This window comes from Moschus berezovskii, chromosome 14 (assembly GCF_049115385.1).
Source record: "Moschus berezovskii isolate FMDL1 chromosome 14, NW_MosBer_1.0, whole genome shotgun sequence".
Classification (NCBI taxonomy): Eukaryota; Metazoa; Chordata; class Mammalia; order Artiodactyla; family Moschidae; genus Moschus; species Moschus berezovskii.
The window spans coordinates 87,148,471-87,164,715 of NC_142473.1; the positions used below are offsets into that span (position 1 = coordinate 87,148,471).

Below are 16,245 nucleotides of genomic sequence, written 5' to 3' on the forward strand. Positions count from 1 at the left end.
CCTGAGTGCCTGATGTCCTCTGCCGGTATTCAGAAGTTGTTTTGTGGGATTTACTCGGCGTTCACATGTTCTTTTGTTGATTTTGTGGGGGAGAAAGTGGTCGCCCCATCCTATTCCTCCGCCATCTTCCCATGCTCCACACAGTACCTTTTTAAAATTAATTTTTGTTCATTTATCTGCACTGGGTTTTAGTTGCGGCATGCGGGGTCTAGTTTCCTGACCAGGGGTCGAGTCTGCTCCCCGCTGCTTTGGGAGCTCAGGGTCTGAGCCACTAGACCACCAGGAAAGACCCTACAATATCTTTTGAATCAATTCTGCTGCTGTGTTTAGTGGATTTCCTTAACTGTCCCAAGCTATTGGTCACCTGTAACTTGATAACCAGAGTATCTATCTGACACACATATGATCATGTAACTCCCTTGCTTTAAAATGCTAGTGGCGATGGAGAACAGTGTGGAGATTACTTAAAAAACTGGAAATAGAACTGCCATATGACCCAGCAATCCCACTTCTGGGCATACACACAGAGGAAAACAGAACTGAAAGAGACACGTGTACCCCAATGTTCATCGCAGCACTGTTTATAATAGCCAGGACATGGAAGCAACCTAGATGTCCATGTGCAGACGAATGAATAAGAAAGCTGTGGTACATATACACAATGGAGTATTACTCAGCCATTATGGCAGAAAGTGAAGAGGAACTCAAAAGCCTTTTGATGGAAGTGAAAGAGGAGAGTGAAAAGGTTGGCTTGAAGCTCAACATTCAGAAAACAAAGATCATGGAATCTGGTCCCATCACTTCATGGGAAATAGATGGGGAGACAGTGGAAACAGGGTCAGACTTTATTTTTTTGGGCTCCAAAATCACTGCAGATGCTGATTGCAGCCATGAAATTAAAAGATGCTTACTCCTTGGAAGGAAAGTTATGACCAACCTTGATAGTATATTAAAAAGCAGAGACATTACTTTGCCAACAAAGGTCTGTCTAGTCAAGGCTATGGTTTTTCCCATGGTCATGTATAGATGTGAGAGTTGGACTGTGAAGAAAGCTGATCGCAGAAGAATTGATGCTTTTGAACTGTGGTATTGGAGAAGACTCTTGAGAGTCCCTTGTACTGCAATGAGATCCAACCAGTCCATTCTAGAGGAGATCAATCCTGGGTGTTCATTGGAAGGACTGACGCTAAAGCTGAAGATGCAATACTTTGGCCACCTCATGCGACGAGTTGACTCACTGGAAAAGACTCTGATGCTGGGAAAGGTTGGGGGTGGGAGGAGAAGGGGACAACAGAGAATGAGATGGCTGGATGGCATCACCGACTCGATGGACATGAGTTTGAGTGAACTCCGGGAGTTGGTGATGGACAGGGAGGCCTGGCGTGCTGTGATTCATGCGGTCACAAAGAGTCGGATACGACTGAGTGACTAAACTGAACTGAACTGAAAAAGAATACATTTGAATCAGTTCTAATGAGGTGGATGAAACTGGAGCCTATTATACAGAGTGAAGTAAGTCAGAAAGAAAAACACCAATACAGTATACTAACGCATATATATGGAATTTAGAAAGATGATAATGATAACCCTGTATGTGAGACAGTAAAAGAGACACAGGTGTATAGAACAGTCTTTGGGACTCTGTGGGAGAGGGCAAAGGTGGGATGATTTGGGAGAATGACATTGAAACATGTATATTATCATATGTGAAAAGAATCGCCAGTCCAGGTTCAGTGCATGATACAGGATGCTCGGGGCTGGTGTACTGGGATGAACCAGAGGGATGGGATGGGGAGGGACGTGGGAGGGGGGTTCAAGATGGGGAACACATATACACCCGGGGCAGATTCATGTCAATGTATGGCAAAACCAGCACAATAATGTAAAGTAATTAGCCTCCAATTAAAATTAAAACAAAAAATTTAAAAAAGCTATGTTATCCCTTGAAAAAAAAATGCTAGTGGCAGTTCATGCCCAAAGCATAAAGCCCATACTCCTTAACTGGATATACAAATGTTTATCAAAAACGTCTCTTCGTTTCCCAACATGGAAGATGTACTATGCGTTTCGATCACTGACCCCTCACAGTTCAGCAGGTGGGATCGAATCTCAGCACCTTCAAGCCTCCAATCACGCGCCTTCTCCTAACAGAAATTGCCTGTCTTCCTCTTCTCTTTGCTTCACCAGGTTTATTTATTTCTCATGGTCCGGTTTCCACGTTGGTTTTCCTGTGCGTCTCCCGCCGCTTCTGGGCGGGCAGTGACTTTGCCTGTTCGAGCCCCCACCTGACCGTGTACACAGACCCGTCAGAACATGCTCCGTTTAAGATTAGACTGTGCATCTCTGTGCTCTTGTAGACTTGAAGGCAGCAGCCACATCATATCCACATTTGAATATGTGAATTCTCCACATTTGACACAAATTTGATATATTCCTTTCTTTCATTAACAGACAGCTAGTGACTATATCGGAGAAGGCAATGGCAAGCCACTCCAGTACTCTTGCCTAGAAAATCCCATGGATGGAGGAGCCTGGTAGGCTGCAGTCCGTGGGGTCGCTAAGGGTCGGACACGACTGAGCGACTTCACTTTCACTTTTCACTTTCACACATTGGAGAAGGAAATGGCAACCCACTCCAGTGTTCTTGCCTGGAGAATCCCAGGGACGGGGGACCCTGGTGGGCTTCTGTCTATGGGGTCACACAGAGTCGGACATGAAGTGACGCAGCAGCAGCAACAGATGCTGAATAAATGGCATGGTATTAACATTTAAAATAGGAAAAATATCAATAGTATGTAGTTTTTCAAAAAATAAATGAATACTTTAGAGAAGCCAGTTCATTTGTTATTAACTTGGATTTTTGGGGATCCTTCCTGCACCGTTTTGCAGTATGTCTTTGGACGAATAGTCCAACGAGCCATCTTGGAAGCACTAGTCCTGCCGGTTCAAGTCTTTCTTTTAAAAAAAACGTTTATTTGGCCCCAGGCCTCAGTTGCAGCATGTGGAACCTTTCACCGTAGCATGTAACCCTTAGCCAGGGATCGACCTGGGCCCGCTGCACTGGGGGCTGGAAGTCTCAGCCCCTGGACTAGCAGGGATGTCCCCATCAAGTCCTTCTAACTCCTGCTTTTACTTCCCATGCCACAGGCAAGACTCTGTCTCAAAGAAAACTTTCATCCTCTCCTGCTTTGTTTTTGCTCTTGTAGGTGTATGGCGCCCTTTTCCACATTAGAAACAAAAACCCGTTCAACCTGGAGGTGCTGGTGGACGCCTGGCCAGAGTATCAGACAGTCATCATACGGCCTCAAAAGGAGGTAAGACCCCTGGCTCCTGAGGGTCAGGTCACTCACCCTCAGGACGGGGATGAGGGGCTGCAGCTAGGGGCCGGCGGTGGGCGGGGGTGGGGAGGGGAAGGATCTTGACACACCTGATTCATGCAGATTTGGGAAGGGTTGCTTGGAGGAGACGGAGAAGGCAATGGCACCCCACTCCAGTACTCTTGACTGGAAAATTCCATGGACGAGGAGACTGGTAGGTTGCAGTCCAGGGGGTCGCAAAGAGTCGGACACAACTGAGCGACTTCACTTTCACTTTTCACTGTCACGCATTGGAGAAGGAAATGGCAACCCACTCCAGTGTTCTTGCCTGGAGAATCCCAGGGACGCGGGAGCCTGGGCTGCTGTGTATGGGGTCACACAGAGTCGGACACGACTGAAGCGACTTAGCAGCAGCAGCAGCTTGGAGGAGAGGGCAGGAAGGTGAGGCAAAGCGCAGGAGTAGACCGCAGAGCCAACAGTCCAGGACCTGTGAGTTGCTCTAGAGTTCCATTCAGTCAGCTCTCTCCCATCAAGACTCCAGTCAGAGGCATTCACCTCAACCTAGATGCCTGCGGTTGGAAATGACCAGGAAGTGTTTTTCTTTCCCTGTGACTCAATAACCGCAATCCGACAGTGCTTTGAGCAGTGCTGTGTGAGGTGTAAGACTGCTGCTCTCCGAACACAGAAGGTGAAGTTGACAAAAATGACGCTGTCAGATGTTTGTGAAATAGCAGATGGCATGTTTGTTTCATAAGAGTGTCTTCATCTTTCAGGGGAGTATGGGTAGTGAATCCCATCCTTCCCGGAGTAGTGATACTTTAACAGCCCCGGTCGCCCTTACCCATAGAGAGAGTCATCAGGAGTGTCAGAACACAGAGTTGGCGAGCCAGCAGCAGGGGGCAGACAGGCGGCTGGGGGCACAGCAGGCCCTGCACTCCAGGTGCTTCTGTGGGCTCTGGCACCATGGCTCGCGTAGGGACTTTTTCTATCAGTGCTCTGTTCTCACGGGCACACCGAGCGCTGATCACCATGCCAGTTCCAGAGGGCTGGCTCAGAACCTGAAAGGGTCAGTGGCCCAGTCATTTCTGACTCTGTGTGACCCTAGGGACTGTAGCCCTCCAGCTCCCCTGTCCATGGGATTGTCCAGGACGGAACACTGCAGTGGGGTGCAGTGCCCTCCTCCAGGGATCTTCCCGACCCAGGGACTGAACCCACATCTCTTACGTCGGACGTCTCTTACGTCGGACGTCTCTTACGTCGGACGTCTCTTACGTCGGACGTCTCTTACGTCGGACGTCTCTTACGTCGGACGTCTCTTACGTCTCCTGCACTGGCAGGCGGGCTCTTTGCCACTGTCGCCACCTGGGAGTTCACTTTCAGAATTAGCTGAGGCGTCACCTTCTCAGAGAGCACGAGCCTGGACCTCAGCCCTGTTCTGCGTGCATCCCTCCACCCCTCAGGCCCCCACTCTTTAGGCCTTTAACACGCGCTCTTTCTGCTGCACTTCCCACCTCAGACACTGTGACTACTTGCCCGTCGTCCCAGAGGCAGCTGACTCGAGGGCACCCCCAGGAAGGAGCCCCTTCCAGTGGCTTATTCTACAAGGGAGTCCAAGGACATTGCCTGCACCGCCACCAACAGAGCCTATCCAACAAATTAGTCTCTAGTACTCTTCAGTTCAGTTCAGTCACTTAGTCGTGTCCGACTCTTTGCGACCTCATGAACCACAGAACGCCAGGCCTCCCTGTCCATCACCAACTCCCAGAGTTCACTCAAACTCATGCCCACAGAGTCGGTGATGCCATCCAGCCATCTCATTCTCTGCCGTCCCCATCTCCTCCTACCCCCAATCCCTCCCAGCATCAGACTCTTTTCCAGTGAGTTAACTCGTCGCATGAGGTGGCCAAAGTATTGGAGTTTCAGCTTTAGCCTAAGTCCTTCCAATGAACACCCAGGATTGATCTCTTTTAGAATGGACTGGTTGGATCTCATTGCAGTACAAGGGACTCTCAAGAGTCTTCTCCAATACCACAGTTCAAAAGCATCAATTCTTCTGCGATCAGCTTTCTTCACAGTCCAACTCTCACATCCATACATGACCACGGGAAAAACCATAGCCTTGACTAGACAGACCTTTGTTGGCAAAGTAATGTCTCTGCTTTTCAATATGCTATCTAGGCTGGTCATAACTTTCCTTCCAAGAAGCAAGCGTCTTTTAATTTCATGGCTGCAATCAGCATCCGAAGTGATTTTGGAGCCCCCCAAAATAAAGTCTGACACTGTTTCCCCATCCACGTCCCATGAAGTGATGGGACCAGATTCCATGATCTTAGTTTTCTGAATGTTGAGCTTCAAGCCAACCTTTTCACTCTCCTCTTTCACTTTTATCAAAAGGCCTTTGAGTTCCTCTTCACTTTCTGCCATAAGGGTGGTGTCTTCTGCATATCTGAGGTTATTGATATTTCTCCCGGCAATCTTAATTCCAGCTTGTGCTTCTTCCAGCCCAGCGTTCCTCATGATGTACTCTGCATATAAGTTAAATAAGCAGGGTGACAATATACAACCTTGACGTACTCCTTTTCCTATTTGGAACCAGTCTGTTGTTCCATGTCCAGTTCTAACTGTTGCTTCCTGACCTGCATACAGGTTTCTCAAGAGGCAGGTCAGGTGGTCTGGGATTCCCATCTCTTTCAGAATGCTCCACAGTTTATTGTGATCCACACAGTCAAAGGCTTTGGCATAGTTAATGAAGCAGAAATAGATGTTTTTCTGGAACTCTCTTGCTTTCTCCATGATCCAGCGGATGTTGGCAATTTGATCTCTGGTGCCTCTGCCTTTTCTAAAAGCAGCTTGAATATCTGGAAGTTCATGATTCACATATTGCTGAAGCCTAGCTTGGAGAATTTTGAGCATGACTTTACTAGCGTGCGAGATGAGTGCAATTCTGGACATAGGCAAAACATTTTGTGAATGATCTCACTGTGTAAATGTGGTTGATGCTTGTCACATCAGGAGATGAAGGATGACCTGGATTATTACACCAACACTTACCACGTCTTCACCAAAGCGCCTGACAAGTTAGAGGAAGTCTTAGCGTGCCCGCAGGTCATCAACTGGGAACAAGCCTTCCAGATCCAAGGTAATTGCTCTAAATTAAAGCCGAAGCCATCCCAGTTAACTTACAGTGGCTGTGAAAGGGGGTGAAATGATGCTTGCTGTTCTCCTCTCCCCAGGTTGTCAAGAGAGCTTGGGCGAGGCGTTGCAAAAAGTCGCAGCTTCCAAATCAGTGCAGGTGGATTATCTGAGAACCATCCTTTTTGTGTTTGAAAAACCAGCGCTCGCGGCATCGAGTGGTGACAAGATGGATTTGATGAAGTTTTTAAAAATTCCTAAAGTGCTTGAAGAGAGAAGGTGAGCTTTTTACCTTTTGCTTCTGAAATTTCGTATAGAATAGTTCAGTTGCCCTATGGGCCAGACTTGTAAATGTAGGATCTGAGGCTAAATTATAACGGTGTTCAGAGCTGCACAGGTAAGAAAGGGAACTGTGTTAGGGAATGCTCGCTGAGCGTGGGCAGGAACTTCGTTAGAGAAGGTTCTTTTCCACATATCAACTTCCTTAGATCTCACAAGTTTGCTCCCGGAAGAATACTGGACGTCACGGTGGAATTGAAAAACTTTTACTGAAACTATTCATTTTTTGACCAAAAAAAAATATAAAAGAACACTTCATACTATGCAAAGTACGTGTGTGTGTGTGTGTGTGTGTGTGTGTGTGTGTGTGTGTAGTCGCCAAGTTGTATTTGACTCTTTGTGACCCCGATGGACTGTAGCCCTCCAGGCTCCTCTGTCCATGGGTTTCCTGGGCAAGAATACTGGAGTGGGTTGCCAGTTCCTTCTCCAGGGGATCTTCCCAACCCAGGGATCAAACGTGCATCTCCTGCATGGCAGGAGAATTCTTTACCACTGAGCCACCAGGGAAGTCCTATGCAAAGGATACAAATATGCAGAGTAAACAGTGAAGGCTTGCCAACGTGCATTTCCAAACTCTTTCTGTCCATGTGTAGAGACTCTTAGCATTGCTGTTGGAACTCTGTATGTGTGAGTTGCTTTGTTAGTTTTTTTCTCAACAACATGTGCATGACTATACTGCAATTTACTCTTTTCACTCAGCAATGTGTTATATATATATCATCTTTCACGTAAGCTCGTACAAGCATCCTTCAATTATTTTGACAGCTGCATAGATTACCATAAGAGGGAGATGTACAATTCTGTATTTACACACTTGATAACAAAAATTCTGCAATAAATGTCTTCACAAATAGATCCTCGCACAAGTTGTATATGTATTACTGAAAACTGAACTCCTAAAATTGAAACACCTGGGTAAAATAATATGTGCATTAAATGGAAGATTTTACCAAATTGGATGGTGTGCATGATGTATGAACATATGATAGCATAGCATATGAAAAAACCCATCCTGCCGTAGGGACATGGATAGATTTACTATGGTACAGTCGAAACGCTGGAATAATATACAGCCATTAACAAGAATGAAACAGCCCGCTGTGAACTAATAAGGAAACAATTCCAAAAATATATTCTGAAGCAACAGCAACAACAAAAATAACTTCTTAGTGAAGCAGCAACATCAGCAGCAACTAAGATGGGCAGAACCGTGTAGCCAGCGTGTCATCACAGTGGAGCACATCTAAACTTCCAAACGATGCCTCTGGAGAGTGACATAAATTCATCACAGCGCTCGCACTAGTTGCCTCTGGAGAAGGAGAAGGAATCAGAGAAAAAGGAGACAATTATTTTCCACTGATATCCATTTATGCTTAATAATTGTATTGCTACATCAAAAAATAAACAAAATCTAAATACACACTGAATAGGCAGCTGGGGGCACAGGAGGCCCTGCACTACAGGCGCTTCTGTGGGCTCTGGTGCCGCGGCTTGGCATAGAGACAGTTTCTCTCAATGTTCTGTCCTCACGGGCCCACTGAGTGCTGATCACCGTGCCACCTCCAGAGGACTGGCTTAGAACCTGAAAGTGTCAGTGGCCCAGTCATGTAATTGATTTAGCAACAACTAAATAACCCACTTCAGTATTCTTGCTTGGAGAATCCCATGGACGGAGAAGCCTGGTAGGCTACAGTCCACGGGGTCGCAAAGAGTCGGACACGACTGAGCGATGGAACGGAATGGAAGTTACTAATAACAGCAGTCGATTCTTGACGTAGAATTGATTTAGCCAGGAGAGTCAATAATATTTGAACCGTGCCCTGGCTCAACTGTGTTCCCATGAGAATCATAAAAGAAATATTTGCATGGGGAAAAATGGTAAACAGGGATTAAATACTACTTGATATTATAACTGGAAATCTGGAATGAAGTGCGTGTCCTAAGGCGGTTCTTTATTTCCTCTAAACCCAAATATATATTTGGGTATCTTGCCCTTCTGGGTTTAATTGTTGCCTTAGTTTCTGGGAGTCAGAAACTTAAAATGGGTCTTGAAAGTGAAAGTGTGAAAACATTAGTTGCTCAGGCATGTCCAACTCTTTGTGACCCCATGGACTGTAACCCTGCAGGCTCCTCTCTCCATAGAATCCTCCAGACTAGAATACTGGAGTGGGTGGCCGTTTCCTTCTCCAGGGGATCTTCCTGACCCAGGGATCGAACCCAAGGCTCCCTCATTGCAGGAGGATTCTTTGTTTTCTGAGCCACCAGGGAAGCCCTAAATGGGTCTTATGGGATAAAAATAAAAGTGTTGGCAAAGCCAGCTTCTGGAGTCTTTAGGGGAGAATCTATGTCCTGGCCTTTTGAGCCTGAAGAAGTTTTCCACATCCCCAGGCTTGTGATCCCAACTCACTCTACCTTTTCTCTCTACTTCCATCATCTTTCCATAGTCTTCTCTTATGTATTCTAATCTCCTTCTGTGTCCCTCTTACAAGGACGCTTGTCATTGCCCTTGCAGGGTATTTGGTCCTATCCAAGAAGTCCATAAGATATTTGGTCCATGCCAAATGCTGGGAGAAATATAATTAACCTCAAATATGCAGATGACACCACCCTTATGGCAGAAAGTGAAGAGGAACTAAAGAGCCTCTTGATGAAAGTGAAAGAGGAGAGTGAAAAAGTTGGCTTCAAGCTCAACATTCAGAAAACTAAGATCATGGTATCCGGTCCCATCACTTCATGGCAAAAAGATGGGCAAACAGTGGAAACAGTGGCTGACTTTATTTTTGGGGCTCCAAAATCACTGCAGATGATGACTGCAGCCATAAAATTAAAAGATGCTTGCTCCTTGGAAGAAAAGTTATGACCAACCTAAACAGCATATTGAAAAGAAGAGACATTAGTTTGTCAACAAAGGGCCATGTTGTCAAGGCTATGGTTTTTCCAGTAGTCATGTATGGGTTTGAGAGTTGGACTATAAAGAAAGATGAGCACCGAAGAATTGACGCTTTTGAACTGTGGTGTTGGAGAACACTCTTGAGAATCCCTTGGACTGCAAGGAGATCCAACCAGTCCATCGTAAAGGTGATCAGTCCTGGGTGTTCATTGGAAGGACTGATGCTAAAGCTGAAACTCCAATACTTTGGCCCCCCGATGTGAAGAGCTGACTCATTTGAAAAGACCCCGATGCTGGGAAAGATTGAAGGTGGGAGGAGAAGGGAACGACAGAGGATGAGATGGTTGGATGGCATTAGTGACTCAACGGACATGAGTTTGAGTAAATTCTGGGAGTTGGTGATGAACAGGGAAAACTGGCATGCTGCAGTCCATGGGGTCGCAAAGAGTCGGACACGACTGAGCGGAACTGCAGATCAGGGAAGTTGGAAGAAGATTCGAGGAGCTCTGGGGACTGCAGACACGTTTATTCTCCCCAGGAAGCAGCAGCAGCAACGAGTCTTCAAAGACTACTGATACACTGAGACAGACAAAAGCGCCCCATGGCCCAGTGCTCCCAAGGTCAGCAGTGTCGCTGTTTACAAAACGTGAAAATGCAGGGTGAGGCTGTGAGACAGTGGGGCAGGAGGGCCTGACTGACTCCATGTTGTCAGTTCATTTCTCAACAACGTTCTATCTTTCATGAAGGCTATCCCATTTCACACCGAAGGTAAAACAATTCCATTTGCTCCCTTTTGTGCTATTGTTAGAGTATCATCTTCTGCATTTACTATAACTCTGGTATACAGTTATTATGTTCTTATTGTTTAGTCTCTAAGTCGTGTCCGACCCTTAGGCGACCCAGTGAACTGTAGCCTGCCAGGCTTTTGTGTCCATGTGATTCTCCAGGCAAGAACACTGGAGTGGGTTGCCATTTCCTACTCCAAGGGCTCTTCCTGACTCAGGGGTCAAACCTGTGTCTTCTGCTTTGGCAGGTGGATTCCTTTACCTCTGAGTCACTTGGGAAGCCCCGTACAGTTACCATATTTGAATTTAAAATAGTCAATTGTTTGTAAAGAATTTAAGAAAAGAAAGAAACATAGCTTTAAACCACTTATATTGTCAATAGTCTCTCTAACTGCAGTTTCAAAATATCATTGAATTTAATTTCCTTTTGGTTTACAGACTATTTTTTTCTTGTAGGGCAGATATGCCTTGTTTATCTGAAACTTTTTTTTTGCTTGTGTTTTGCAAGGATATTCTGTTTGATATGAAATTTCAGGCTTTCAGCATTTTAAAAATGTCCTTCTATTGTATTAGGGAAGAACGTTTGTATTCTACTGCAAATTAATCTCTAAAGGAATGTTGCATGTAAGCTTGAATTATATATAATAGCCCAACTCTGGGAACCATGCCTCCCAGGTAGGCAGTGTTAAACTAAAATACCTTTGTTTAGCTCACAGGAAACATCCTCAACCAGGCCCACCTGTGAGTGGCTGCAGGAAGGAAGAAATGAGCACATCCCTTCTGAGTCTGATTGGAACCTTGAAATGTTTGACTTGACTCCCTTCCCTTTTAGTGTGAAAACATCCTGAATCCTAACTCAGGAAAAAGGATTCTTTGGGGCCTGAGTCCATCATCTTTCTGGTCTGCTGGCTTTCTGAATAAAGTCATTCTTCCTTGTCCCAACAACTTGTTTCTCAATTTGTTGGCATACAGTGTTAATGAAGGAGGAAACAGAACAGGCTCCATCTTGAAAGCAGGACTCCATCTTGGGACGGACTGTGAACTGTGAGCTCTATGCATAGTATCTTATGGAAACAACATACCAACTGGAAAACCAGGCCCCCTGGATGGAAGAACCCCAGGGCTCGTACCTAGACTGTCCATTGCCTAAAAGAATACCCTAATTATCTGTGTAACCAAATAGAATCATAAATTCTATTATGCTTATTGGGGTGTGACTACAGGCCTATTGATAATTGTCCACGGTTAACTCCCTAGGCTTGAGGTATATGGGTTAACTTTGATTGTGTCTTTCTTTTCCTTTGTTCAGATTAGTTTCAGGGAATTTGGGGAGGTGGACCGGTCGGAGTCCTTGGCTAAGAGGAGACTCTGCCTTGGGCCTGCCGGTGTAATAAACTGCACTCCACTATCTGCATCGTCCTTCTGAGTGAGTTTGTTTCCCAGAACGCGTGGCTGCAACACAGCAAGCAGTGCAAGCTTGGACTAGGTAACAAATATTGGGGAGCCAACCAGGGCCCTTGCTGCCTGTGGTCAGATGCCCCGGTCCCCTCGCCACCCTGGGAGGCTTCTGGGTGAGGCCCTTAGCAGCTGTGGACACAGTCGTCGTGTCAGAATTCCCCAAGGTGGCCCTGGCGGTCCCAGCGCCTAACTTGGAGGAAGGAATCCGCACTGGGGAGAGGTCAGACTATAGAACCTAATGTAGAACTTAATGCTCCTGTAATGCATTTTTGCTTCTGTACTTTGCTTGCTGCTTGTAGAACCAAAGTTACTCCATTTTAGATAAGGTTGTTTTAAGTAAAGATTCCTAGAATTGTTTTTTTAGTAAGGCTGTGTAAAGATCCCTAGAATTGGTTGCTGAGAAAGGATGAGAGAGGATTCCTAGGAAGACAGCAACCTGAAGAACAAGTGAATCTTAAACACCAGAATGTGGGTGGTTGTGACACAGAGATCAGGCAAACAGGTCAAAGGGCCAGGGTGGGCTTATCTCGTTAAACCACCAGGAGGTGACGCAAGCCAGAGATATACAGCTGTGTATAGAGTGTGGAAAATTACTGTGTGCAAAAAGATTACCATGTGTGGATGCTTTGAAGCCAATATGGTTTGAAAATGCTATATAAACCCTTGGCTTAGAGTGCTTGGGGTCCTTGTTGAAACCCGCTGCGTCGGGCAGACACTTGGACCCCAGCTAGCTGGAAATAAACCTCGCTGTGTGTCTTGCATTATCGTGAGTGTCCTCTGTTCCTTTGAGGGAAGGGCAACTCCGGACCCTAACAGGACTCCCACGGTGGGGTAGGCCACGCCAGTGTGCACACCCAGAAACCTTATCTCCTCTTGGCAGGGGCTTTTTCTTCAGAATAAGTCAGTCTCATTTGTATTTGAGGAGGGTTACCCCATGGAAAGAGGAAACAGTTGCTGAACTTTTACCCAGTTTGTGAACCAGTTCTCTGTTCTCTGTTGCCTTCTTTTCCTGAGGTTAACATTTGTGTGCCATTTGTGTTTTGTCCGTCTTGAATTTGTCTTTAAAACTGGGGAATGTTGCACTGTCCCTGAAGAAGACTCCCCCCGGGCACACTTTGGGTGAGCGATCTAACGAGGGCCACGAACCCCCGACTGAGAGGAAGATACTTTACTGTAACAAGGTGTGGCCGCAGTGCCTGCTGGGATCGCCACAGGGGGTGTAGGTGGGGTTAGCACGGGGCCCTGTGCACCGCGTACTGTCCACCTTGCGTGTTAACTGCATAGTTTGTGCTCTCCGGTGCTGTTGGTACATATAAAACCACAAGACCAGACCCGAAGGTTTATCCAGGATTTCCTGTTTGTCCTTTAAGGGTTCTCGTCTCTTTTTGTTTGGTGCTGTTGCTCCAGGGCTTCTTGGGTGGCTCAGTGGTGAACGATCCGGCTGCCAATGCAGGAGAGGCAGGTTCAGTCCCTAGGTTGGGAAGAAGCCCTGGAGGAGGGCATGGCAACCCACTCCAGCATTCTTGCCCCTGGAGAATCCCACGAACAGAAGAGCATGGCCGGCTACAGTTCATGGGGCTGCAAGAGAGACAGACATGACTTAATGACTAAGCAACAGCAATCTTTTCTCCTTTTACAGCCAAATCAATTTTGTGATATTCAAAACTTTTACTGATGTCAAATGGAGGAAAGGACTGGGGGGAAAAAAGCTCTTCCTGTCCAAGAGTGGGATATTCTCAGGGAAAAGAGAAAGGTTCCATTTGGTTCTTAAAGTCACCAAAAGCCCCATCCTAAAATTCCACCCGGTTGCTTGGTACTGTAAGGTCACGGAAACGGGCGTCTCAAGCTGTAAGGAAATAACCCAGACACCAAGGGAAAGTAACAGGCTTTATTTGGCAGTGCGCTCCCGGGCAGAACCCACTGACCGCAAGAATGACCACGAGGAGTTCTGCCCCGAACAAAGGCAGGGTGCGATTTTTATGCCTTCGGGGCAGGAAGTGGCATCATATAACCTGGACAGGCCTAAGATACGGTAAAGCTCGGGAATGCGAGATTGTGAGTGGTCAGCTAGACCAGGTTGGTCACTCTGGAGGTCAGGAAGGAGGAGATAGATCTCGGCAGAGGGTTATTACGTTAGAAATTCCTCAGCGGTTTGGCGGGACTTTTTCCCTCCAGCGGGGGATGGAGAGGGGAAGAAGGAGACAAGATAGCCACCGGGAAGGGGAAGCCAAGAAGGCCACCAGGGTCCGACCTTACAGGTACCAAAGCAAAAGGGTATCCTTTTAATGGTTAGAAAGGACCAATGTCTGTTTACAGCTTTACAGAGATTTTCTCCCCTATGGCTCTTCTGTGAAGAAGCAAGGAAGAATGATGAGATCCTTCAGGTGCAAGCATGTGGGCTGTTACATCAGGGAAAGGAAGAAAACAAAGGAAACGAGTGTGAGGATACGGTGCTTCAGACCTGAAGTCCTGTGGCTGAACTAGAAGTCTCAGCCGCTCCTGCTGCTCTGCTAATACGTCCACCGCTTCCACCACCTTCGCTTCCTAAGCAGCCCCAATTCCTGACACCAGGGCTCAGGACTTCCCCTCCTACTAGGGATCGCCTAGAAAACCCTGGGTTAGTTTCTGGGGCACAGGGACTTGGCCTGGTATTACCATCTAAGACCCAACAGGGCAGCCAGTTTGGGCCAAGAGCCGCTCCCAGGGCAGGGCTGTCTCCGTGGCTTTCTCATGTGTGCGCGCTACATCACTCAGTCGTGTCCGACTCTTTGTGACCCCGTGGATTGTAGCCCACCAGGCTCCTCCATCCATGGGATTCTCCAGGCAAGAATACTGGAGTGGGGTGCCATTTCCTTCTCCAAGGGCTGTTATCTCATCAGTTCAGTCGTGTTCATCTCTTAATGACCCCACGGACTGCAGCATGCTAGGCTTCCCTGTCCATCACCGACTCCCGGAGTTTACTCAGACTCACGTCCATTGACTCAGTGATGCCATCCAGCCATCTCATCCTCTGTCATCCTCTTCCCCTCGCCCCTGCAATCTTTCCCAGCATCAGGGTCTTTTCCAATGAATCAGCTCTTCTCATGAGGTGGCCAAAGTATTGCAGTTTCAGCTTCAGCATCAGTCTTTCCAGTGAATATTCAGGACTGATCTCCTTTAGAATGGACTGGTTGGATCTCCTTGCAGCCCAAGGGACTCTCAAGAGTCTTCTCCAACACCACAGTTCAAAAGCATCAGTTCTTCAGTGCTCAGCTTTCTTTATAGTCCAACTCTCATACCCATACATAACTACTGGAAAAACCATAGCTTTGACTAGATGGACCTTTGTCAGTAATGTCTCTGCTTTTTAATATGCTATCTAGGTTGGTCATAGCTCTTCTTCCAAGGAGCAAGTGTCTTTTAATTTCATGGCTACAGTCACCATCTGCAGTGGTTTTGGAGCCCAAGAAAATAAAGTCTGTCACAGTCTCCACTGTTTCCCTATCTATTTCCCATGAAGTGATGGGACCGGATGCCAAGGTTAGTCTTCTGAATGTTAATTTTTAAGCCACCTTTTCCACTGTCCTCTTTCACTTTCAACATGGTGGAGAGCTCTGACAAAACGTGGTCCACTGGAGAAGGCAATGGCAAACCACTTTAGTATTCTTGAGAACCCCATCAATATTATATGGGAGGCTAAATGCAAATGGCCAGCCTGTTGGGTTTCTCAGGCATCTTAAAGTGGCGAGACAACAGCCGTCCTTATAGGGAGGGTCCTTGACACCTTACGCATGCTTGGCAGTAACCACAGCTGAACCACACTGGGACCTGAGGAGAGCAGACTGCCCTTGTTCGGGCACCACTTGTTATGCATCAGGGCGGGGCTTTGAAAAGGGAGACCAAAGCTAAAGAGTTTGAACAATATTCAAGAAATTCAGTAAAACAAATGAAGACCTCGCTCAAGTTTTAGGAAGGATTTATCAAGACTACAGGGCTTCCCTGGTGGCTCAGACAGTAAAGAATTTGCCTGCCAATGCAGGAGACACAGGTTTGATCCCTGGGTCAGGAAGATCCCCTGGAGAAAAAAATGGCAACCCACTCCAATATTTTTACCTGGAGACACCCATGGACAGAGCATCCTGGTGGGCTACAGTCCACGGGGTCGTAAGGAGTCAGACACGACTGAACAACTAACACACCCAGATGCCATGCTAATGCAGACCCGGAAGCCCCTGAAAATATTAGAAAGATAAATTGGACCTTTTTTTGAGCAGGTACCTCGATCAGAAGAAAGCTGCAAAGATTAGGTGCTACATTTAGAATGAACATTTCTCAGTTGGTCGGC

General features: G+C 46.7%; 1 protein-coding gene across 4 annotated transcripts in view; it reads left to right on the forward strand.

Annotated features, from left to right (window-relative positions):
* The window catches only part of LOC129554876 (glycine N-acyltransferase-like protein 2), a 35,675-nt gene that overhangs the window by 12,506 nt on the left and 6,924 nt on the right, over positions 1-16,245 (forward strand). The window contains exons 2-5 of one of the 4 annotated variants that reach the window (XM_055424181.2): positions 3,207-3,314; positions 6,330-6,456; positions 6,551-6,728; positions 11,173-11,353. In XM_055424181.2, the coding sequence (XP_055280156.2) occupies positions 3,207-3,314; positions 6,330-6,456; positions 6,551-6,728; positions 11,173-11,311 (552 nt within the window). In that variant the 3' untranslated portion in view covers positions 11,312-11,353. Of the gene's footprint in view, positions 1-3,206; positions 3,315-6,329; positions 6,457-6,550; positions 6,729-9,300; positions 9,383-11,172; positions 11,354-11,435; positions 12,611-16,245 lie in introns of those variants that run through there. The other 3 variants (XM_088843350.1, XM_088843351.1, XM_088843352.1) reach the window with 3 other exon arrangements.